Source organism: Opisthocomus hoazin, chromosome 3 (assembly GCF_030867145.1).
Source record: "Opisthocomus hoazin isolate bOpiHoa1 chromosome 3, bOpiHoa1.hap1, whole genome shotgun sequence".
Classification (NCBI taxonomy): Eukaryota; Metazoa; Chordata; class Aves; order Opisthocomiformes; family Opisthocomidae; genus Opisthocomus; species Opisthocomus hoazin.
Window position 1 is genome coordinate 11,051,458 of NC_134416.1, and position 25,658 is coordinate 11,077,115.

At 40.1% G+C, this 25,658-nt stretch overlaps 1 protein-coding gene across 2 annotated transcripts in view; it reads left to right on the forward strand.

The window, feature by feature from the left end:
* The window catches only part of ADCY8 (adenylate cyclase 8), a 141,195-nt gene that overhangs the window by 93,126 nt on the left and 22,411 nt on the right, over positions 1 to 25,658 (forward strand). For both annotated transcript variants that reach the window (XM_009941668.2, XM_075415543.1), the window contains 5 exons: positions 6,889 to 6,989; positions 14,997 to 15,198; positions 18,459 to 18,548; positions 19,905 to 20,077; positions 23,481 to 23,562. In XM_009941668.2, the coding sequence (XP_009939970.2) occupies positions 6,889 to 6,989; positions 14,997 to 15,198; positions 18,459 to 18,548; positions 19,905 to 20,077; positions 23,481 to 23,562 (648 nt within the window). The remainder of the gene's footprint in view (positions 1 to 6,888; positions 6,990 to 14,996; positions 15,199 to 18,458; positions 18,549 to 19,904; positions 20,078 to 23,480; positions 23,563 to 25,658) is intronic.

Consider the following 25,658-nt stretch of genomic DNA (forward strand, 5'->3'; position numbering starts at 1 on the left):
TATTAATAACGTTTTGAATTACTTCTGAAAGACAAAAAGTCTGTTTAAAATTTGACATTTTGAGCAGTTCTGATACATTTTCTTTTCAGTATGACATTTCCAATGCCATTGCGCTGCAAAGCTTAGACAATGGTTCTTTCATTTAATATTTGCTTAGGTACTAGTCCCAGCCAGTAAGCACAGGCAACACAAACACAAAATCTTTTCCGTAAAGGGGACTGAATCTTCCTTCTGTCCTCTAAATTGGGCTGGTAATTTAGCATTACATTGGAGTAAATTTTTAAAAAATATCAGAACTGTTTTACTTGCTGTGGTTCATCCACCTCCAGCAGCTGTATAGCTGCTGGCCAGCAGCCTCCTTGATGGTGTTCAGGGTGCTGGGGCACCATGGGTCTGCTCAGAGAAGTATGGGGAATGCACCAGGATGAAAATGGATGATGTGGATTAAGGATGGATGAATCAGTGTCCTCTTCTTCACAAGAAGGGGCAATGTCTCTTGGGCAATGTCTCATGGGACAATGTGGGAAATGTCCGTTTCCTCCTTGTTTGCCTGTGCAGTAACAACAGGTTTGTCTTGGTAGCTTTGGTGTTAAACCACAGTCTACAGGCAGTCATGAAAAAAATCATGTGTGAACTGTTTTGCTACAGAAAGTAATTATTTCCTCCATGTTTTCTTATATTACTATCCCTTTCTCCCTTCTTCCTGCCCATTCAGGAAACAAAACAAACTCAGATCTAAATTGGAGTTACATAAAGCTGTTTCAGAAGTCTCTTCCCTCTGCTCTCCCCACCTCTAACCTTTCAGTCTGGAATTATGCTTTCTTCTAGTCATTAACATTTTGCAGCTGCTTACATGACCTTCTACATCAGCATCTTGAGCTGCTCCCTGCAGTGTTGCTGATCAAATAGACAGTATATATCTCTGGACCTCCCATCTCACTCAGCTGTTTTTATTTGCTGCCATTCACCTTCTGTTCAATGCAGTGGCAGCTTCAAGTCAGAGGTAGCTCTGAAGTAAAGTAACTTCTCTTATGTAAAATCTTGTGCCTTCACATTTAGCCATCACACTTTCAGGCAGCCATGACATCTGCCTTATACTTGTTTCTTTTACCTGTAAGTTCTTCTTGCCCCAGACTTTACAGTTTTTCAGTAGGCAGAACAACCAGTATCCATAGCTGAGATCCAGATCAAGAAGTGTTATGTTAATCTCATTCAACAAGAATTGTGTTAAAGCTCTATACCTCAAACCACAGAGCAGTGAGTAACCGTGTGAACAATTAACTATATTTCCTCCATTTGCATTAGTATCAGGTCTACCATGATGTGGGATCATAAATCTTTTGAGGTGATTTGAATACATCTGAGATGTCATGCTGGACTTCTGTTTAAACAATCTGGTTTGTTTGGGTTTTTTTCATTGTAAAATGGTTGCAGACAGCAGATTTACACTAGCAATGAAAGTTCTGTTTTTCTTCCTTTAAGGTAGTAAAAGGTTTAAACAAAAAATCTGGAATCAGCATGACCAACACTACCACTGGAGCTAGCACAGCTCCAGCTTTACAATGATTTAAACAAAGGATATATCACAGCAGTTTAAGCCATTGGTACATCTTCCCACTCCTCTTTTATCTCATTGCTGGGTGTCCTTCTTGGTGAAGAAATAAACGTAGATTCCCCATCAAGCAGTAACAGTTGCGTTAGCGAATGGGTTGTCTCCCTGAGGCAGTATGCATATTTCCACATGAATTTTGTAATACTTAATTTTTCAGAGGATTTATGCGGGAACTCCACTTAGTATATTTTATAGATTCTTTACCCAAACGGAGTAGTCATTACTAACCTGTATTTCACTCATTAGTACTTGATGTCTAATTTAGAGACTAATTCACTCTCAATTTTGCTAGAGGTTATTTTCACAAATAGGATGTAGGCAGAAAGAGCAAAAGACTCATCACAGGAGAGTACTTCTAATGGTAGCATGAAAATACAATAAGGGTATCCAAATATGTAATAGCTCATAAGGAAAATCTGACAATACTTTAAATAATTTCCAGTAATTAAAAGATACCATCATGATGCTCTACCATAAGAGCAGCAACTTGGAATTACCAGTGCCATGTACTTTCATGCAGGATAAAGCACAGTAACAGAGCAGAGAATATTACATGCTGATGGGGTTTTTGTTAAGGAAAGTTTCGATGTAAAGGTTTGTATAAAGATATTCCAAGTCTCCCAGCATATTTGTATTGGCATCATATATCAGAAAGGTCTTACAGGTGAAGTGTCTACATATTTACTGTGAGGAGAGCACACTGAAAATATCAAAAGGACTTTGAATTTCACAGTACAGGTTTTCTTAGGTCAAATATTAGACCTAAATGTCTGAGTTTCTTTGTTTCAGAATTTCTGATGGATGAGATAAATAGCATTTATACAACTTGGAAACAAACTTTGCCCTTCCTGCATGTTTTAACCATGGCGTCATCTCTTGCCTTTGGCTAAGAAACTTCCAGTGGCAAGATGGTCTGCAAGAAACACTGGGCAAACTCTGGGCTTGTTCAGCATCTTCTTTTCTGTCATTGATCAACACCTGTGTCTTTGTTTACACTTTGATCTTCTGAGGAGTTCATCCATCTCTTCTCCTGCCTTGGGCTTCGTGATACATCTTCTGTCCCTCTCTTGTACTGCAGAAAGTATTCCAGCAGCACAAATACCGTTGCTCTGAGGAAAAAAGCTATGGTCTCCCCTGCCATTCATAAGGTCCTATATGAGTCAAAAAGCAACATTAAGGATAAGACCAAAAACCTTCCTCCTCAGTGCACAAACACTTTTGCTAGACAGACAAGTAAAGCCTGTTGTGTCCCCGGTACTCCCTTCTCAAAGAGCCTTGGGAAAAGTGAGCAGAGATGGGGAATAAGCAGCATCACTTGGCAGAGGAAACTTGGCCTTTCTTAAGCAAACTCAGTTTCAGCTAGCTGGCTGGGTGAGCCAGTGGATAAACAGTGTCCTTGCAACAGCACAACCAAATGGATCAAACCCCATGGGAAGCAGCGCAAGACTTTGCTAAGCTATGAGCAATTTACACCAATGCAGGTAGGTCTCTAGGAGGTTGTGGTTAAGGTTCTCATAGCAGAGTATGAGAATCAGGATTCTTCCTACCACCCTAGGTGACTTTATTTGGCTACATGCCTCCCCATGCTTGTGGAAGTGCCTTGAGGCTTAGTCTATCCTGCAATTATTTCTCCAAGTCATTAAGGGGTAGAGTGCTACAGAAGTGCTACATTTGTCACTGGTGTCTGTGCTGCCTCAGAGATGCTAACAATTTTTGATCACAACGTTGTTACTGATTAGACCACAGCATTCATCCTTTTGACATAAAGCTCAAAACAGCATTCAGTTCCATGTTCATGTTTCATTCAATTATTTTTCTGTAATTTTCCTAAGGAATAGTTGGGATTTCTTGTTATATTTTAAGGAGTGTAGCTTTCTTTTTCCCTTTGGTTCTTTTTGTGCTGCAACAAAAAAAAAAAAGCCCTGGTCCATTATTTAGGCAGACTGATGCAGTTCTGTTCTCCTGCATGTGAAATTAAGGTCAGTGCCTCTGTGCTTCCAGCAGCAAAATGGAATTGCCTGTGAGCACCATCAAAAATCATGCAGATACTGCTTCTGCCAATGGTAGACACAGGGTAAAACCACTGCAGAGTGCGATTCAAAATGAGGGGCATCACTGCCCTGGAGAGCAGACTTAGGCCTTTTCAGAGACCTGCTTGGTAGAGTACCATGAGATAAAGCCCTGGAGGGAAAAAGAGACCAAGAAAGTTGGTTAATATTCGAGGATCACCTCGTCCAAGCTCAGGAGCCATGCATCCCAACAAAAATGAAGTCAGACAAAAATGCCAGGAGGCCTGCATGGACGAACAAGGAGCTCCTGGACATACTCCAGCACAAAAAGGAAGCCTACAGAGGGTGGAAGCAAGGACAGCAAGCCTGGGAGGAATAGAGAGAAATTGTCCAAGCAGCCAGGGATAACGTCAGGAAAACTAAAACCCTGACAAAATTAAATCTGGCCAGGGATGTTGAGGGCAACAAGAAAAGCTTCTACATGTATGTCAGAGATATAAAGAAGGCTAGAGAAAATATGGACCCTCTCTGGAAGGGAATGGAAGACCTGGTTACCCTGGATATGAAGAAGGCTTCGGTACTCAATGACTTTTTTGCCTCTGTCTTCACTGGCAAGTGCTCCAGCCACACAGACCAAGTTACAGAAGGCAAAGTCAGGGACAGGGAGAATGAAGAACAGACCGCTGTAGGAGAAGATCAGGTTTGAGATCATGTAAGAAAGTCAAAGGTGCACGAGTCCATGGAACCTGATGAGGTGCATCCACGGGTCCTGAGGGAACTAGTGGATGAAGTTGCTAAGCCGCTATCCATCATATTTGAGAAGTTGTGGCAGTCCAGTGAAGTTCCCACTGATTAGAAAAGGGGAAACATAATCCTCATTTTTTAAAAGGGAAAAAAGGAAGACCTGGGGAACTACAGGCCAGTCAGTCTCATGTCTATGCCTGGCAAGATCATGGAGCAGATCCTCCTGGAAACTATGCTAAGGCACATGGAAAATAAGGAGGTGACTAGTCACAGCCAGCAAGGCTTCAATAAGGGCAAATTGTGCCTGACGAATTTGGTGACCGTCTATGATGGGGTTACAGCTTTGCTGGCTAAGGAAAAAGCAACTAATGTCATCTAGCTGGACTTGTGCAAAGCATTTGACACTGTCTTGCACCACATTATTGTCTCTAAATTGGAGAGACATGAATTTGATGGATGGATCACTCAGTGGACAAGGAATTGGCTGGATGGTCACACTCAAAGAGTTGACTCAAAGTCAACGACTTGATGTCCAAGTCGAGACCAGTGATTAGTGGCGTTCCTCAGTTGTCAGCACTGGGATTGGTGCTGTTTAACATCTTTGTTGGCAACATGGATCGTGGGACTAAGTGCACCCTCAGCAAGTTTGCCAAGGACATCAAGCTGTGTGGTGTGGTCAGCACACTGGAGGGAAGAGATGCATTCCAGAGGAACCTGGGCAGGCTTGAGAGGCAGGCCTGTGCGAACTTCATGAAGTTCAACAAGGCCAAGTGCAAGGTCCTGCATGTGGGTCGGGGCAATGCCAAGCACAAATACTGGCTGAGCAGCGAATGGATTGAGAGCAGCCCTTAGCAGAAATACTTGGGGGGGTCTGGGGGATGAGTAGCCCACCATGATCCAGCAATATGTGCTCACAGCCCAGAAGGTCAACTGTATCCTATGCGGCCAGCAAGTTGAGGGAGGTGATTCTGCTCCTCTACTCTGCCCTGGTGCAATGCCACCTGGAGTCCTGCATCCAGGTCTGGAACCATCAGCACAGGAAAGACATGGACCTGTTGGAGCGGGTCCAGAGGAGGGCCACGAAAATAATGAGGGGGCTGGAACACCTCTCCTTTGTGGAAACTCTGAGAGAGTTGGGGCTGTTCAGCCTGGAGGAGAGAAGGCTCCGAGGACACCTTACAGCAGCCTGTCAGTAGTACCTGAAGGGGGCCTACAAGCAAGCTGGAGAGGGACTTTTTACAAGAGCCTGTAGCAGTAGGACAAGGGGTAATGGCTTTAAACTGAAAGAGGGTAGGTTTAGAATGGATATAAGGAAGAAATTCTTTACTGTAGGGGTGGTGAGGCACCGGCACAGATTGCCCAGAGTTGTGGATATTCCTCTGTGGAAGTGTTCTTAGGCTTTTTTCGTGTTTCTCAATTATAATTCTCTCTAGGTATTTATAACTGCAGTTTGCCTTATTTCCAAATTGCTGGAGAAAGATTCTGGTATCTGATCTCTCTTTGACTCTGGTTTCCTTTTTGTTCTGTACTTGTAACTCTTAGCTCCCTCAAAGCTGCTAGAGATTAAATAAAACAGATTATTGTTCAGAAAAGGAAAAATGACAGGGACAGGCATCTGTGGGATTTTTTATTAAGTGAAGAAAGTCTAGCAGATTCAGTGTAGGATAAATAGATTTACAAAAACATGTCTATGGATCCGTCTTTACCTACTGTAAACAATTGGAAATTCACTGAATTAACAGTGATAAATATCAGCTGAGAACCTGGGTAATGTTTCCACTTTAACTGATCCACCGTGATTCACCAGTGTATTTGTTACTCCTTTTCTCAGCAACTGCCTTAAAAGGGGAATCTGCTAGCATTTTCAGTGGTTTGGTATGCTGAAGAAAAATGCATTTGCAATAAATAATAATAATAATGCACCTCAAATTGTCTTTTACATAATAACACCTTCACTTCCTCCTTGGAGCATGCCCAAATTGCCAAGATTCTGTACAGCCTCTGGATAAGTTAGTATACAGACCCACATCCCAAACAGTCACAGAATGTCTCAAACTACGTGCTTTTCTTTAAGAAGAAAAGTAAAAGAAAACAGAATGGCCTCAATGTGGCAATCATGGAGACACCTCCATAACGTCACGCATTCAGACAGTCACAGCTGACTTCAGCGTTTGTCTTCAGGTGAGGAAACCCATGGTTCCTCTAGTTAAGCCATTCAGTATTTAGTATTCTGTTCAGCAGCACAAGCCTCTAATATCTACCTGGGTATTTTAAAAGCAAATAATGTTGCAAAAGAGGCAACCAGGTAAAACAATTTTGTATTGCAAATTACCGAGTTTTGCTCTCCTATATAAATTATTTTACCAGCTTATTAGTGATTCATTTGTTGTGCTTCATTTTTAAAAAAACATTCAGGTTTGTTGATTTAACATTTCCTGGTAATTTCCACATACACATCAGTCTTTATGAAACTCCTGCATGGGTTAACAGCTAATTTACTCTTCTTTTCTTTTTTTATTCTAGTATTCTCAAATGCGGGATGAAGTATTCAAATCAAACTTGGTGTGCGCATTTATTGTTCTTGTATTTATCACCGCTATCCAGAGCTTACTTCCTTCTTCCAGGTAAATACAGAAAGATATTGCTATATATCTGAAGGTGCTCTTGGGGAAGCAGTGCGATAAGATTGCTAGGACTGGTGTGGAATAAGCCAATAAAATCTGCTTGTCCTCCAAAACGTTCGGGAATATTTTTTCACTTTTTTCTCATTGTTATCTACTTCTGTTATCACATAATCTGCAGCTACATGTTTTCAGGTGAGACAGCAACATCTACCGACATTATGTTGTTATGTGTTTTAAGCAGAACCCCCACTGAGGTAAGTGGGAACTTTGGGTTACCAAAGTTTGACACGGTATGCCCTGCTGCTTCCAGTGTAGAGGGAAAACATGATCCAGACTGAAAACCATGCCTCTTTACTAAGTGACTGGTAATAACACTCAGAATCAGTGATTGTTCTGGTTTTGTTTCTTACATGCTACATGACAAAATTGTTCTGCTTTGTTGTTAATGATACATGTTACCCAGCTGGAGAAAGCAATCTTGTGCCAATAAGAAGCAGCAAGAAGGTGATCTGGTAGATCTTTTCCTACTTCTTCTTTTATCTGAGGCTGACCAAGCAACAACTTCCTATCAAGGTGACGAAATTGTGACATTCTTGTGACCTCTGTGTTCACGCATTTCACACAGTCAAATCCATCAACTGGTATTTTTGTCTACTATTTAATAGTGAGAGCACAAAGGTGTATACAAGGACTATGGTCAGTTTTCTAGCATCATAGCAGAGCCAGCAGAACATGAATGCTACTAAAATATGTCCCTGGTCCCGTCTGGTCTTTGGCAGAGCAAGTGCTGAAATAGAAGTGCTTGGATGAACATAATTCTTTGGTGGTTTCTAACACTCAGATGCACATTAATTTATGGCTGCCTGTAGAATAATCTTGATAATACAGTACTTGTATAAGAAATAAGATGTTTATTGTGTTACAGTAATGAAGCAATATTTCTTTGACTATCTCTGGAAGACCTGGTTCAGAATGTTTATGTATAAGAGTACCAAAAAGGTATTAAGATGCAGAAAGGCAACTGCACTCTGCAGCAGTAGAATCACAGAACATCTCAAGTTAGAAGGGACGCATAAGGATCATCGAGTCAAAATCCCTGCTCCTCGCACGACTACCTAAAACTAAGCCATTTGACGAAAAGCATCATCCAGATGTTCCTTAAACTCTGATAGGCTTGGTGCTGTGACCATTTCCCTGGGGAACCTGTTCCAGTGGCCAACCACCCTTTCAGTGAAGAACCTTTTCCTAATGCCTAGTCTGAACTTCCCTTCACACAGCTTCATTATATTTCCCTGCATCCTATTGCTGGTCACCGGAGAGAGGCGGTCAGCACCTTGCTCTCCACTGCCTACTGTGAGGAAGGTGTAGACTGTGATGAGGTCGTTCCTCAGCCTTCTCTTCTCCAAGCTGAACAAGCCAAATGACCTCACCCACTCCTCGTAAGTCTTGACCTTGAGGACTTTTACCATCTTGGTCACCCTCCTCTGGACACACTCTAGTAGTCTGATGCCCTTCTTATATTAAGGCTCCCAGAACTGCACACAGTACTCAGTGTGAGGCCACATCACTGCAGTGCAGAGTGTGACAATCACCTCCCCTTGACTGCCTAGCTACACTGTGCTTGATGCACCCCAGGACATGGTTGGCCCTTTCCGCTGCCAGGGCACACTGTTGACTCATATTCAACTGGCCACCAACCCAAACCCCAGATCTCTTTCCGTGGGGTTACTCTCCAGCTTTTCACCCCTCAATAAGTATGTATAACCAGATTTACCCTGTCCCAGGTGGAGAATCCTTTACTTACTCTTATTAAATTTCGTATGGTTGGTGACAGCCCAGCCACGTACTTTGTATTTGTTCTCAGCCGGGAATATACCCATAGTACCTAACCTTCTGCTGTTCCTTATGAGCTATATTGCTCTAATACTAAATTTCTTTGCTTTTCTGCAGGCCTTCTCCTAATATGCATTCAAAATTCTTCACTTCTGGTAGCTGTTATTTTTGGTTTTTTCTCAGTATGAACAAGAAGATTTATGGATCTTATTAATAGAAACTGTTTTCCGAAAAGATTTCTGCTGCTATATCAATCACTGCTATATTAGCAAAAAAACATGACATTTTTTCTATCTGCACTGATCCATCTCTGTTAGTTCTTGTGAGGGTGTCTAGTGTCATTGAAATTAGGAGAGAAGGAGTCACATAACCACACTGCCTGCAGCTGTCACACTTTCCGGTTTCCCATCTTGCACAGTAGTCTTGTGTTTTTCCCTGCACTTCACAAATGTTTTGTGGACCTTTTTTGTCACTGAATGTTAAAGAGGATGTAAATATAAATAGGATCAGATAAAGATTAGATAAATTCCTAACATATAAGGTCAGCAGAGGTTTTTAAACAAAATTATAGAACCTTGACCTCAAGAATGTTCTTAATGGTTGATTGTTGGAACAAGAGAAGATATTTAGGGAAAGAATATTTACTGCTGTCCCTTTTGAGAGAGAAGACTTGGAGCCACACAGATGCTTTATGGCAGTTCTTCTGTTCTTTCAGGAGCTGAAGATTACTGTGAAGATTTAAGAAGGCAAATTTTGGTCTTTGATTTTCAAGTTCTGGTACTCTGCTTCAAAAAATGTTTTTCAGTTTTAAAAAAGCAGGCCTGTTAAATGAGTAGCACTCAACAGCTGAGAAAGCCTAAAATAAAAGGACAAGGGGTTTTGAGTGAGAAAGTTTCAATATACTTAAATCTGTGAATGAGGAAATAATCCGGAAGTTCAAATTCAAGCTATGAGCACATGAACAAGCCATCACAAAGTTAGGCAGGATTTGAATTCAGAGTCTTGGAGATAACTGCATGCTCATCTGTTACATTTCTAGTAGATATCACAGAAGTAAACTACCACAGTGAAGGACCATGGACATCATTTCCATGGAACAGCTAACAAATTATAATTCACACTCCTCATAGTAACTTACCCATTTCCTAAGAAAACATTCAAGTATCTTTCAGTGCATGCTTCAGAAATCTGCTGAACAGGGATGGAATTTTGTGTTTGCTTAAGCACATGTTTGAATGGTTTCATGGGCTGAGTCTTTTGGGGATTTCTGGAAACACAGTGAAAAAAAAACATTATTTAAATGATCGTAAAATATATTTTACTAAGGTTCTTCAGGGACTTTCCCAGATAGGTTGCCTTAATCTTTGTGTTGAAGAAGGGAATCATCTTTTTATTACTGCATTTGCTGTATATGGGAGTTTCAGAATTTTACCTTAGCTTATAGCTGTCTCCTGCAGGATAAATATTTGATCCATTCATACATTTTCCTGACAGGGCAGGCACATCACAGAATTTAAAAATCTTTGCCATAGCTTTCATTCTTTGAAATATAGAGTGGGGGAAATTACTCTAAGTGACATAAATTAAAGTCATATTTCTGCTGTAATTATCCTCTATAAAGCCATTAAGTTACATTGCCAGCCTTGCAGTGATTCATCCTCTCCGTCTGAGAGGCCTGAGAGTTTGATTCATTTCCTGCAATGAACTTTCTATATGGTCACACAGGCAATAGATCATACTAGAGTAGAATGCTGAACTACTCTTAATTTTGTCAGTTTTTCACTGCATTATTCTTGTGAGGGGAGAAAAATAGATTTCAAACAGTTATTCATTTAAATATCTACATATTTTATTTTATGTAAGTTTTCCTTCTTATTGAACTCTTGATTTGCAACTGTACACAAGGAAGAGGGAAGGCAATAGCTCCATTTCAAATTTCACTTGATCTTGATAGTAGGGGAACCGCTAGAAAGAAAAGCATTTGGTCTTGAATTGCTTCTTGACTGCAGAGGGGTGCAACCCAGGTGTCCTAGTTTTAGGAGAAGTTCATGGACAGAAGAGTATTATGGCTGTTTATTGTTATTGCTTTAGCCTTGGCTATGTCTTCTGCTCTACTTGATCCTATCAGCATGCTGCCAACAAAATCTCAGCACAGATACTCGGCTGATCATCTAGGAGGTCATAGGTGTGCAGACTTCAGTTTTGTTTTTATATCAAGAAGGTATAAACAAGAGACAAACACATCAATGTTCAACTCAACAGCTATGTATTTATAATGAACAAATACAAGGCCATGGTTTCTCGGCACCTAAGCAGATTATGTTGCATTTTAGATTGATATCCCAGACTTAGGTCCCTAGATGTTCCCTTTACAGTACCTTAATTCAATAGCACTGAGTTTTACATGTAGAGTTTGGTAGTCCAAAATAAGTACTCATGTTTAGTGTCTTCAGGTCTGACCTATTGAGGCTTGACCCTAATCTTTTTGAAAGCCTTAATTTGGTTTCTTTTAGAGCTGGGTCAGGCTAGGTCTGCAGAATTGGGAGGTGACATCTGCACATACAGACTGTCTATATATATCTGAGATATAGATAGGATCTATCAATTCCAAAGAGGATCTCAGTCATTTGGCTTCGGAAAGCAAGCAGGTGATTTCAGAATACTGCTGTAGTGTGGGAAACTGAAGGAATTAATCTCACATAACTATCTGTCAGCATCAATAACCTGGGTTCAAAGTATAGCCACTGGAGAACGGGTCAATCAGTGGATCTCAAGGTGCCTTCTATCTGAATACATCTATGACTGCTGTGCAGTGAGATAAATTATATTCTAAACTACACAGCCCTCTTGATGAGCCTCTTGACTCCCTTGACTAGCTCTCCATAAATATATTGTCCAGCTTTTCCCTGGCTTTATTGCCTGTCTCTCGCTTGGCTTTCTGTGTATTTTCGCAGAGAGAAGCTGCTCTCCAGACTTTGTTGCATTGTGTCTCTACTTGGTAGATTTGGACTTTCAGCACGTCCTGAGACTCTTCCCACAAAGTTTTAGTTGCACATGATGAAATCTGTGGCTCCTGCTCCAATGTTTGTTTCTTCATTATTCACTCTTCCCTTCATAACAGGGTTTGTTTTTACTGGCTACATTGCTCCTTCTTTCAAAAATCAGCTTTACTTCTGGGTGAACTTGCTGGAGAGGATGGGACTTTCTTGGGCAGCTCCACTGTGTCCTGTATTAAAACTCACACACAAAAATCTGACAAAGCTTGATGAAGTGAAACGCTGACCCAAGTGTAAGATAGCATTTCATACCAATGGCACATCAGTAAAACAGTGTCAAAGCAAATATTATCACATGGAATCTCTCAAGGGAAGTTAATGCATAATTCATCTTATTTCAGTTCATTAGGGAAGCAAACTTCCATTCTGATATTTTTCACGTTTTATTTCAAAATGTTTTGTAACATAAATTCATACTACAAAAAATATCATCTTTTTCATATGTATCTTATTTATAGCAGTTCAGACATGTTCCAAAAGAAAAACTCTCTTTTAACTACAGCCTCATTTTCTGCTTATCTGTTTAAACCTTTTTCTTTTCTGGACTCCTACACTGCAAGTCTCACTAATTTTGAGGTTGCGAGAGTAGGAGCTGTACATATAAGCCATAGCTGCATTACTGTAAGTTATTATGAGGACTGTAAGTTATTATGAGGCTTGCATGCTGTTTTCAAAATCCTATACCTTGATCATCCTTTTGTGTTAGCTTGATTAATTTTAGTAGGCGATAGAAAAGAAAGTTTGAAAAAAATTGCATGTTACTCCGTCCTGATATTACAAAGGAGTCATTGTCACAGCAAGTCTGTTTGGATGATCAGAAAAGAATAATGTTTATGCAAATCTTGTCTTTAAAACATCATCAGATTTAATGCATATGACTCTGTCATCACAGCTGTATTAGGGCATTAAAAATCAGAATATTCTTGTAGAAGTATTTAAAATTAAGCAGTCTAAAGCATACAGGAGTACAGTTCTGCACTTAAATTGTCTTCCAGTCTGACACCTGTGCTGCATATGTTACTGATGTCTTTTCCCTCAGCATGATCAAGGTTTCCCCACTTATACTCTCACTTATGCCTACTTGTTTCCAAAAATCGTATTTCCTTTTGAACATAAACATTTTCATGTATTTTGTTTCCTCAAGGTATTTTCTAAAAACATCGGTACTGTGAAGAAGAGGTACTCACAGTTTTCACACAAACTAGCCAGTGCATCTTTGGTGTCTCCTTTGGGCAAATATTTTGGGCTCTATGCGTCAGCTGCAAACAGGGCCAGAACTAAGAAATGCCTGTTCCAACACAGGCTGATTCTCAAGCTTGTCCTGCTATGTCCATGTATGCTCTTCTGCCATTATCTCAGTGTGGTTTCCTCTTCTCATTGGCTACATACGTATTAGCTTCTGGTGAAACTTTCTAGAGTCAAGGCTTTGTGAAGCTAATAGGTTCAAATCACAGATCTGAATTCAAATCTGTATGAGTTTGGAATTTGTTCTTCTAAAGACAAATTTGAATAGCCTGTAACTGAGGAGAATGTCAGGTAAGTTGAGATACAGTCTGTTCAGATTCAGGGAGTGGATCTGGCTGACCTACTGAAAACTGAGGAAAGAAAATCTGTACTGATGTTTTCACTTCTATTTCCACCTTACACCCTTAAATTTGTCTTACTGCAGGACGCAAGTGTACGAATAGCATTGCACCCTGCCCAAAATAAAGAGGAATAGGTTATGTGTAGCAAAATCTGAAATGTCATGTTTTCAATAGCACAAAATATACATTTACAGAAGGCTTAATGCGTGGAGTACACCTTACCTACATTCAGCCACCTGCAAGAGCAGAAGTCTCCCTGGAGCACCCTGGCAGTCAGCTTTGAAAGATTTTTTTTCTGTGAGACAGTGTGATTAAATCACTGTAGTGCACTGGCATATATACAACTAGGTTACTAGAAATTTTAATTACTTAATTCAAAGCCTCAGGTTTAATCATTCTTCTTATGGCAAAAGGGCAAAGGAAGCACAGTGATGAGGGGAGAGGTTTTCAGGAGCAGTGGAATTAGTTACTTTTAATTTGCATGAGTTTGATCTTTGGGAAAAGAGACCCAGAAGGACAATGACTGGCACAAATGGGGACAAAAAAACTTGACTTGTGAAGTATGGAGTGCTTTCTTCTAGGCAAAGTAAAACTTTTGCTGCATTTCCCAGCCATGTGGGTTACTTGATTAACTTCAGGTCCCAGATTTAAGCAAGAAAAAGGAATAGATTTAGAACAAGATAACAAAAGTTGACTAGCAAAACATATGTTTTTTAACAGTTGATTCAAAGGAATTGAACTGCCTGTTCTGCAAAGGCATTTAACAAGACTTGATTAAGGATCACATTTGCAAGAACAATGTTTATAGGTTATGCCTAACAACATGCTTTATTTAAACTAGTTTGGATCATAGAACACCTTATCATCTGCTTTATATTTTAAAGGTCTTCCACAAAAACAGTAGAACAGTTCTTCTGCTTTTTTAGAAACCAATGAGATTCTCAGCTGCAGTTGGTCCACTATTAATTAAAAGAAGGGGAATCATGCATTTATGCAATTGTTATATCCTGACTTACTCCAGAAATCGGGCTGCATTTATTGTACTCACTTTAGAGTCTATGACCGTCAGTATAGTCTAAGTTTAAGACACCTATGTTGTGCTGTATACAAAACAACACTCTCCTAACTGCCCCCAGGCTAGCCTGCTAGAGGGGTAACCAGCTCACACATAAGTGTCATCAAGATCCTGTAGGCTGAATAGATTTGCTCTGAAGGAATCTTAAGGGACAGCTGAGTCCCAAAAGAAAGGGCATTCCTGCTGCTCAGAGTCTATACAGACAGATATGGGCACTGGCAAAGATTTCCCTGGCTTGTTTCTTCAGCAGGATTTTCTCAGCAAGAAACCATGTGAAGCGATGGCAAACCTACGGAACATGAACTAATCTCTGCTTTCTCTGGGTTATTTCCTAGACTCACCATCTCAGATTTATGACAACTGATTTTTCATATTCTTAAATGTTTACACATTTATTTTGATTAGATGGTATTGTGTTGAGGTTTAATACTGGGTTCTCTTCTTTTTTTCTTCCCAGGGTGATACCAATGGTCATTCAATTTTCTATTCTGATTATGCTGCACTCCGCTCTTGTGCTAATCACTACAGCAGAGGATTACAAATGTTTACCCTTAATGCTCCGGAAAACCTGCTGCTGGATTAATGAAACCTACCTGGCCAGGAATGTCATTATATTTGCATCCATTCTGATTAATTTTCTTGGAGCCATCATCAATATTGTAAGCTTACAGGGAACCAGGGAATATCATACAGGAAAAGATGATTTATGAATTATTTAGCTTGTTACAGGACTCGGTAACTAATATGTTTATAAGCCAGCTATGATTGAAACATAAAAGGCAAAATACCACAACTTCAGGAAATTCAATCTGTTGCTCAAACTATGTATTTCTGAAGTATCTGATTATTTGTCCTTCATGAGTATCACCTATTTTTAAAACCCTTTTTCTACTTTCTGTCAATATATCTAATCTTTGAGGACCATCTGTAATTTTCTGCCATTCTGATATTCTTTCTTCTACACTGTCAATCCAAGTAATGCCTATAGATAGTAAGTATCTTATATCACAGTTCTCCCAGTAATTACATTAATAAAAAAATGAGAAGTGTCAACGAACCCAGAACATATCTTCAAAGAATGAATGGAGCAGGTCAAGCTGAGCCTGTAACCACAGCATGTAAAAAGACGTTAAAAAGCATAAATTCTATACATACCTTGCCTTGCTCGTTTAGTGGTTTGACAAACCCCTTCGGCCCAGATTCACCTTAGCTGAAGTACCAAACCATGAAACTATAGGCATAGCCACTTTCAGCTTCTTCTATACTCAGTGCAGAAAAACAGGCATCCCCAAAAATTGCTTTCAGTCATGCTGGTCCCAATAAAGAGATTTTTCTCACTCCACTGCCCACACAGTGAGTTTAGTCTGATTTGGTTCCTGATTTACACATCTCAAATAAGACTCTAAAGCATGACAAATCTAATATCTGTGAGGAAAGGCATGTACCAAGCTTTGCTTAGCAGCCGTACTTAGATGAAAATAATGGTAATTGAATACCGTGGGCCTGGCTCTATACAATATCACAGGGTAAAAGCGTGGGGGCTTGTATGCAAATACAGTACACTTCTGATTTATGTGGACATCTTCAGAAAAATGAGACAGCTTTGCATCAAGTAGGCAGATTATCATGTCAGACAACCTGGCGGGTGTTGAAGCCTGAGCCAAGAAGGTAAATATCTCACTGATAGACTACAAGTAACATTTTCATCACTCTTTCTTCTTGTAGAACACCTTTTGGCTATGTATGTAGCAGTGCCTTTTCATTTGAACTTTATGCTTTTTAAATATTTATTTCCTTCTAGATCAGATCAGGAAAGCACTTAGTGACAGTAATAACAATAACAATTATAATAACTATAACACAACAGCAGCAATAATTATTCTGTAATAATTAATCATAGTTATGATTATTATATCATTGGAGTAGGTATGCTGAAGTTTGCTGCTTTGGAGGTTTGCCTTGTCTTTTGCTAACAGATATGAGATTTCATTATGTTCTGCTGCTGTCATTCTTCCATGACTGAATTCAGGTTGCCAATATGCAAGGACTCCGCTTCTGTCTGGGTTTTTTTAGTGATATCGTGCAGGCACTGATAGGAGTGTCAGTCAGAGAAAGAAGAATGTAGCCACTGATTGCTGTCCTTGGAGAGAAAATATAAATATGGTAAATTACAGGAAGTTTTATAGGGCTGAAAACTTCCTGAAGATAAGGACAGTGGTACGTTACAGTATAGGTCACTAAGGAGTGCAGTAGAATCTAGAGTTTTTTAAATCATGTTTGAAAAATATCTGTCAGGAAAGATTTTGGTAGAATTAATCTTGCTCTTGAAACAAGATGATGTCTAATGGGCTATCCATACCAATTTTCTATAAATATGATAATAACGAGATTTTCCTTTGACTTGTTGTGGATTTTTTTTTAAGATTGTGTCGACTGCAATCTTGTGGGATGGCTAATCTGAAAACAGTCAAAAGAAATAAAATTCTTTTTATTGTCGTACCAGTGGGTTTCTATAAATCTGTAAGCAGTTACATTTATTGTCATATATTTAGAATGGCAATGACTCAAGTCACCGAGTCTTGACCTCTACAGGAAATAACAGCATTTATATAACCTCTTTATTTCATATGTTAAAATTCTGCCATAATAGTAGTTTGCTCAGGAGGGACTTGCATGCATTTAAGAACAGGTAATATAGCTCAGCCTTGCAGTTATATGCATCCACTGAGTTCAAATGCCCCCAGCTGGAAGGGACTAAGACTCAGATACTTTCTAACAAGACCCTTCAGGCTTTGGCTTCACCAGGAAGGCAAATGAGTCTTGTAGCTCTTTACATCAAGAGCGTACTTATTGTTATATAATTAGAATAAAGTTTCTGATCCTGAAGGTCTTTTAAAAAGACACCTAGAGTGGTTCTCGGGGCACTCTGCCCTGCAGAGAGGTGCTGTACACCTTGTCAACTTGCAGAAGGTACCATTAACTATCCATTCTCATGTAGGACTGCACAGACAGCCTAGAAAATGTTGCTGCATTGCAGAGATGACTGAATTGCTGAAAGAACAAACAAGAGAGTTCCAAGTTAAAAATTAGAATTTAATTACAAGAAATTGGGCCTAATTAAACAAGCTTTCTAACTCTGTTGGAAAGAAAGATAGGGGAACTATCAGGTTGGTGAAACAGACTAGTATAAACACCCAGATTGGTTTAGTACGTGTAACAGGAGACTCGGTCTTCTTTAACTGAAAAATACAAAACCATTAATGATTCTTTTCCTGTGTTCTAAGAACATGATGCATTGCAACTCAACACTGCTAGTTTGTTTATATTTAATACAGCTAGTTTAAAATACCATTAATATGGTAGTTCATAACAGCAAAAGGCAGTATTACATTCTCAAAACCATTGTATCATGAATGAATTTTCATCCCATTCTATTCTAGACATGACAGTTGCAATTCTGGGCCCACAGTATGCTTTCGCACTGTCCATAGCAATGTAGCAGGAAAAAACCTGCTTGTAGACAAGTACACATGTGCAGTATGATTTCATACTCCCAATTTAATAATTTTCTCTAGAGTTTATAGCAAAGTATAAACACTTTGAGAGCATAAGTCTTAATAAAGAGTCCAACATCAGTCCTCTGGAACTCCCAGAGGATCTCATCTTTCCCCTTTGGCAACAAGAAAGCATAGGAAGCCTACTGAGATGACGTCTGTAAGAAGAACAGCTTCCCCTTTCCATTTCATCTGCACAGTATGTCTTCTTACTGTCCATTTAGCCCTTGGTGCCAGTTACGGAACTGGCATGGGGAGCAGCAGATCAGCCAGTTCCATCCCTGAACCCAGCCAGCCAGCCAGCCACACAAGCACTTAGCAATCAGTGCACAATGTAGCCCTGATTTTCTTTTCTTTCTTCACAGCTATGGTGTGATTTTGACAAACCAGTAGCCCTGAAGAACCAGACATTCAATTCATCTGTGTCTTTTACGGACATCTGTTCCTATCCTGAGGTATTTCTGAGGGAACTTTTGAATCTGAGGCACGAATCCACAAAGGTTACACAGCAACCTCTACCTGGATTCAGTGACCTGTGTTCTGGTGGTGGAGTCAAATGCCTCAACAACACTGTGAAATTGAAGCTTTGTATCTATCCATATGCTGATAAAAAAAACAGAGGCAGGTTGCAGAAGGAATCAATCTTATGGTCTAATGGGGCATTGCAACCAAGTTTCCACCTTTGAACTTCATGCAGAACCTTTATGCTGGAAACACACCCAGCAATGCTTCAATGAACCTACTGCAATAGAACACACTACTGAATTCATATGAAGCTAATGCAGGCTGATACTTCTTACACAGCAAAACCAGCAGTTATTCTGTTGTAGTTATTTTAAATTTGCATTTGGAGAAAATAAAAATCCTCTCTATGATGAGCAAGCAGGCAACAAGATCAATGGGTTGGTCATGTGCAGATATAAGAAGTTTGTTGCTTAGAAAGTCATATGGCAGTGTCATGATGCTGGCATCAATACGCCACTAATTGCAGGCATGCAGACTTTCCTACAGAGGAACTAAACTAAAGAAAAACTGTACTCAGAAGAATGAATGATATCTCTCCTAAAGCTGTATGATAGGAGTTAATTTAAACTACATCTGCACTGTGGGTGTTGGTGTTGCTATTTTAAACCTCGACAGCTCATAGCCAGGATTGTCTCTCTATATCCGGTATCAGCTGTATGGATTGCATTTGACAGATGACTAATCATTGAGAAAAATGAGACAATGAAAAGATTAGAAAATGAAATACGAATAAAACTTCCAAGCATGACATTTTAAGAGAGTAATGTAACTAAGTTAGATCTGCAATATTAAAAATTAAAAAATAAATAAATAAAAACCCACCCAAACCTGTGGCTTTATCCTCTGTTCAAGTATCATGGGAAAGGGATTAACGATTCTCCCATCCTGATTAATGTGGGTCTTGTGGAAGTTCAGAATCCAAAAATTATTTTCTGTCAGTTGACTTTTCATTAGCAAACCACTGCATGCAATATCTCTCCGTGTCCTCTTTTTACGCTTCAGGATACCCTTTCCATTCTAATACAATGAAATACCGTAAAGGCACAGAGGAGTATTTCTGCTAACACGGAGGTGCCATGTAAAATAGACAATTTGTAATTTCACGTTCTGTTTTAGCAAAACCCTTATTTTCAGAGTGCCCTGTACCCTAAGAAGACTTAGCTGAGCACTGAAATTCAGGGCAATTTTTTTTATAGTTCTAACCACTTGATCAATTATGTAGATATTTATGGAGTGAATAGGTAGTCACTGATCACTGAAAGTAACCGCTGCTGTTTTCTGTTCAGTATTTTGTCTTCACTGGTGTGCTGGCAATGGTGACTTGTGCAGTCTTTCTTCGTCTCAACTCTGTCCTGAAGCTGGCAGTACTTCTCATCATGATTGCAATCTATTCTCTGCTGACTGAGACCATTTATGCTTCACTTTTTCTGCAATACGACAACTTTAACCACAATGGAGAGTAAGTGTTCACAGCTCCCTTTAGGAACTTCTATTTAATAAGGTGATTGGACAAGTCTTGTCAGAGTATGGGATAGCACCACAGTTAAATATGGAGTGATGGTGGCAAGAGGCAATGACTAATCCAAAAAGAATTATAGTGTGATTCTTTCTCAGGTGTTTTTATCAAAATGTTTATTTCATGAGGGCATTTAAATATTGAGCCGGGTTTGTCTTTTATGTCTTCCATAGTCTATCCATATTGCTAAAAATATGCATTATGCCGCATATATATTGATTGCTTCTGTTCTTGAAAACTCCAGAGATACTGATTGAAACTCTCACCTCAATTTAAGGAAAGAACACCTGATTTTTTAGGGAAAGGGTTTTAACTGAATAAAATGCAAACTATAATGTGTAGTTGTGAAAGATATAAGTAATATAAGGAATACAGGAATGACTCCATTTTTGCATTTGGAGCACAGTCTGCTCCTCTCGAGCTTCCTTCCCAGAAAAATGAGTTGAAGAGGAGTGCAGAAGAGCCACAGTAATTTGCAAAGTCAGAGGGTTCACCAAGTGTCGCAATAATTGAATCTAGAGCAGCAGTGATTTAACTCATTCAGAAAAACCCTTCTTCAGTTTTTGATGCTTGACCAATTTAATATTGCAGTTGCTTGTGCTTGGAAGTGCCTGCCAGATGAAGATCCTCAGAATGACAAAAAAGCATGAATATGCAGCACAATTAGTTCTCACAGCAGCCACAGCTTTACATATAGTAAGGCTTTGCACGCATACCTTTTCACACTAGCTTCCTACAGTAGCAAGGTACTAAAGATTTGGGATGCAGTTCCTTCTTCTAATGCTAGTTATGGTCCTACAGACTAGTCATAGAATCTTAGAATCATAGAATGCTTTGGGTTGGAAGGGACTCCTAGAGGTCATCTAGACCAAACCCCCTGCAGTGAGCAGGAACATCTTCAACTAGACCAGGTTTCTCAGATCCCCATTCAACCTGGTCTTGAATGTTTCCAGGGATGAGGCCTCCACTACCTCTCTGGGCAACCTGTTCTAGTTTTTCACCACCCATATCATAAAAAATTTCTTCCTTACCCTCCCTTAGTTTAAAGCCATTAGTCCTTGTCCTATTGCAACAAGTCCTGCTGAAAAGATTTTCCCCATCTTTCCTATAGTCCCCCTTCAGGTACTGAAAGGCTGGTCCAAGGTCACCCTGCAGCCTTCTCTGCTCCAGGCTTAACAGCCCCAGCTCTCTCCGCCTTTCCTCGTAGGAGAGGTGCTCCAGCCCTCAGATCATCTGTGTGGCTTTCCTCTGGACCCGCTCCAACAGCTCCACGTCCTTCTTGTGATAATATGGAATGATACGACATTTAGCATATTCACAGCAGAGCCCAGCAAATACGACAAATGGCAGTAAGCAATACTTTGGCTAAGTAACATGAAGTAGAAATCATGGTCATTGTATTTAATTTTTGTCACTAATCAAGCATGGCAAAGAAAGATTCTCCCTTGTATGAAAACCTTCAAGAAGTCAGAGTAGTTTCTATTCCCTGTGCCAACGAAACTCCCCAGTGACTTTCATCACAGAACAGTAAGATAGAGCAAGGAATATCGTCTAGAGTAGCCAACAGCCCATGACATAGGGAACTCATCTGATGTGCTCCACACGCAAGAGAAGAATCTGAACTTCAGCTCTGTCATTAGGAAGCACGAGGTTCAAGGCTTTGTGCCCAGAAACTTATCTGTTTTCTTAGCTATGCCAATTAGTTAAATGAAAGGTTGTACAGCTCACTACAAGCCTCATTTAGGTCAGATATTTGTAGCTATAGCTACATTAACACGATATGCAATAACAGATGAGCTCATAATGAAGACCTCTGAGGCTGTTACTCCTAGCCAGTGTAAAAGAGTTCCTTCTGGAAGTAAATCTTTGGGAGGTTGTATTGCAGGCAACTTCAAAATGGGAAACATTTGAATTCCAAAATATTTGGAGATAACAAAGGTGCTTCCTGCCTGTCTTTTGCTGATTACTCATCCCATAGTGGCATATTTCCTCACGGTAAGGTCTTCATTAGGCCCACAAAGTCAGTTCAGTTAGCTCACTCACAAGAAAATTTCCTTTTAGTTTAGCCTCCATCAAGCTCTGCTCTTCCTTGGTAATTTTTCTGTCACAGGAGTCTTCCTCTGACAAATACCACCTGATATTTTTTTTCAGAATTACTATGACAAATGGATTCAGAGTTGGGACTTACCTTTATGCTTAAATCTCAAGGCAGACAGAAGAGTTTCTGAAAGTCTCTTCCAGCTTCTCCTCCTTGTTCACTCCTTTATCAGCTTTTTTCAGAACTTCAAGCTTTAGACACCTCTTAACAACTTCCTCATCTTTACTAATCTCCCTTCAACAAAATAGTTGTCAAATATCCACACTTCATTTGCCTCCGTATTTTGTTCCTTCTCCCTTCTGGTTTACTATAACATTTGCCCTACCAGTTCCCCCACCTCTCTATTTATGTCTTCCCTCCTGGGAAACATGCCTTTTTAAACCCTCTGGTATGACACACACTCAATGTCTTCAATTTTTTCACCTCTCCACAGAACTAATTTCTTCTCATATTTGAAACCCACTTTAACTGCTCTGGGCCGCTTTCACCTTTTTATGTCACACTTTCTTCGTGCTCCACACACAGTATCTCACTGATTTCATACAGAAGGTTTCATATAGGTGGTACCGTCTTGGTTCATCTTCATTGATTCACTACTGTCTGCAAGAGTTTCTTTTACTTCCCCTTTCATAGGCAGACATTTCTTCTCTGCTTTCCTCTTTGTGGTTCAGTAAAACCAGTCCTAATTACTGTTTGCCAATTTTTCTTTCCCTTTGATCCACACCTCCTTTCTTAACTCATCTGTCTTCTTCTCCAAACCTCTCTCACAACATGGGGATGTTTATCTTTCAGCACCTGCCTTTGGGTTTTTCTTTTACCCCTAGGCCCATTCACTGGGCATTTACTTTCACAATCTGAAAGATTCTCAACTCCAGCCTCAACCTTTACCCATTCAGCTCCCATCTTCTGTACTCTCCAGGGGCTGTGGTGTTCCTGGTTGTTTACCAGGCTCCCAGGAAAAGAGAACGACTGACACATAGCTTTCTACCATATTTGAAAGACAAAGATCATCACCTTTTGTGTACCTACTGTAGGCTGCAGTTTAGTTATTTACTAAATTTGTCTCCAAACAGTGATCACTCTAATTACTCTCCTGTTCTCTTGAACTAATTATTGCTAAGTTAAATTTTCAAATAAATTTTTTAAAGAACAACAAAAAGTACCATGGTGCATTATGAAATGAAATTTCTGAACAATTACAACACTGAGAAATCAATAACTGTATTTTACTTTGGATTTTTTTTCCAGCACAGACTTCCTGGGTACAAAGGAGGCATCTTTACTACTGATGGCAATGTTCCTTTTAGCCGTATTTTATCATGGTCAACAGGTAATGCAAACATTTGCTTTAACCATTCAGTATATCACTTGCAATTGCAGGATGTGACAATAATTAATTTCAAAATATCAACTGCCTTTTTATCCACTTAAGCATATGACCTTTAACAATTTAATAAACCACGTGCAGAATCAGATTAAAGAAAGCCCACATCTGACAACACCTATCATTCTTAAAGAACATGTGCAATATTATATTCAGCAATACACAAGTTATACTGCATTTTCTAATAGAAACTGAAGGAACAAACGGGACTTCATTTACAATGTAAAGTACAACTCCGGTGGCATTCTGACTGCTTTGGTGAGTTTGAGTAGGCATAAAACCAAACTGAAGAAAGGGAATAACAAACAGTAAATAATAAAACTCCCATAAAACAGCTTATTATGTTCATAGAGGAAAAACACCAGATTTGAGGAAATCAGGAAAATTTGTGGTTAAGCACCAACACTAACTTCTTTGGCTCATGGACCACTTGCAAGAATTCTTTCATATGGACCTAGATCATAACCAGGAGGATTTAGGGGCTGCAGAGCTTTGAGATTTATATCCTCGAGGAGGAACTGAGAAACCAGGCGTTTCAAGAATCCATACACTGTGCACAGGGAGAGTGGAGTACGACAAATTCAGGTTTAAAACAAAAAATGCATCAAGTAAAAGCCACCTAAAGTGCAGTGTTTTCTCCACAGTGTTTCTGGCTGGCAACCTCTAGGCTGCTGCATGTCAGATATGCCAAATTCTGGCAGTTTCTGTTTACACAAAGACGAATGGGACCACTGCATTAAAGAATGAAACAAACACAGTTGCTGTTAGACACTGGCCTGCATGTTCAACTTGCTTAAAGATATTCTCTTCAAGAGCATCAGGCTGATGAATACCAGTACATTTCAATCCTAATTTGAATGAACCAATGAGAGAAAAATGTTGCTGTGATGAATAACACAATATTATACACTTTATTACAATATTACAATAACTTTATAAGTTGTGGAGGTACCTACAGGCTCCATTCCTTCCATAGGAGAGCAAAAAGAAGGCAAGATATAAATATTCTGGTAATTTGCCTCCTTTTTATCTTATTTCTGAGGAAATGAGGAATAAGTGAGTTGGGGAAGGTAAGCATGAAAGGTGCTTTGGGCTCAGATTTAAGTTTGATGAAAGACAATGTACTTTGCTATATCTTTATCAAGACATAAAGCCCATTTAGGAAAAATATGCAATACATAAGAACTGAATGCCCCCGAATGCCAAATTTGTGATAAGTCTTCACAGAATCACAGAATGTTAGGTGTTGGAAGAGACCTCTGTGGGTCATCTAGTCCAACCCCCCCTGCCGAAGCAGGGTCACCTACAGTAGGCTGTAGAGGACCTTGTCCAGGCGGGTCTTGAATATCTCCAGAGAAGGAGACTCCACAACCTCCGTGGGCAGCCTGTTCCAATGCTTCGTCATCCTCAGAGGGAAGAAGTTCTTCCTCATGTTCAGACGGAACTTCCTGTGCTTCAGTTTGTGCCCATTGCCCCTTGTCCTGTTGCTGGGCACTACTGAAAAGACCTTGGCCTCTTCCTCCTGACACCCACCCTTCAGATATTTGTAAGTATATATTAGGTGCCCTCTCAACCTTCTCTTCTTCAGGCTGAACAAGCCCAGCTCCCTCAGCCTCTCCTTGTAGGAGAGATGCTCCAGTCCCCTCACCATCCTTGTAGCCCTCCGCTGGACTTTCTCCAGCAGCTCTTCATCTTTCTTGAACTGGGGTGCCCAGAACTGGACACAGTACTCCAGATGAGGCCTCACTAGGGCAGTGTAGAGGGGAAGGAGAACCTCCCTCCTCCTGCTGGCCACACTCTTCTTGATGCACCCCTGATCCACCAGGACACCCAGGTCCCTCTCCGCAGAGCTGCTCTCCAGCAGGTCCGCCCCAAGCCTGTAGTGGTGCATGGGGTTATTCCTCCCCAGGTGCAGGACCCTGCATTTGCCCTTATTGAACCTCATCAGGTTGCTCTCCGCCCAGCTTTCCAGCCTGTCCAAGTCACGCTGAATGGCAGCACAGCCTTCCAGTGTGTCTACCACACACATGGTACTTTCCAAC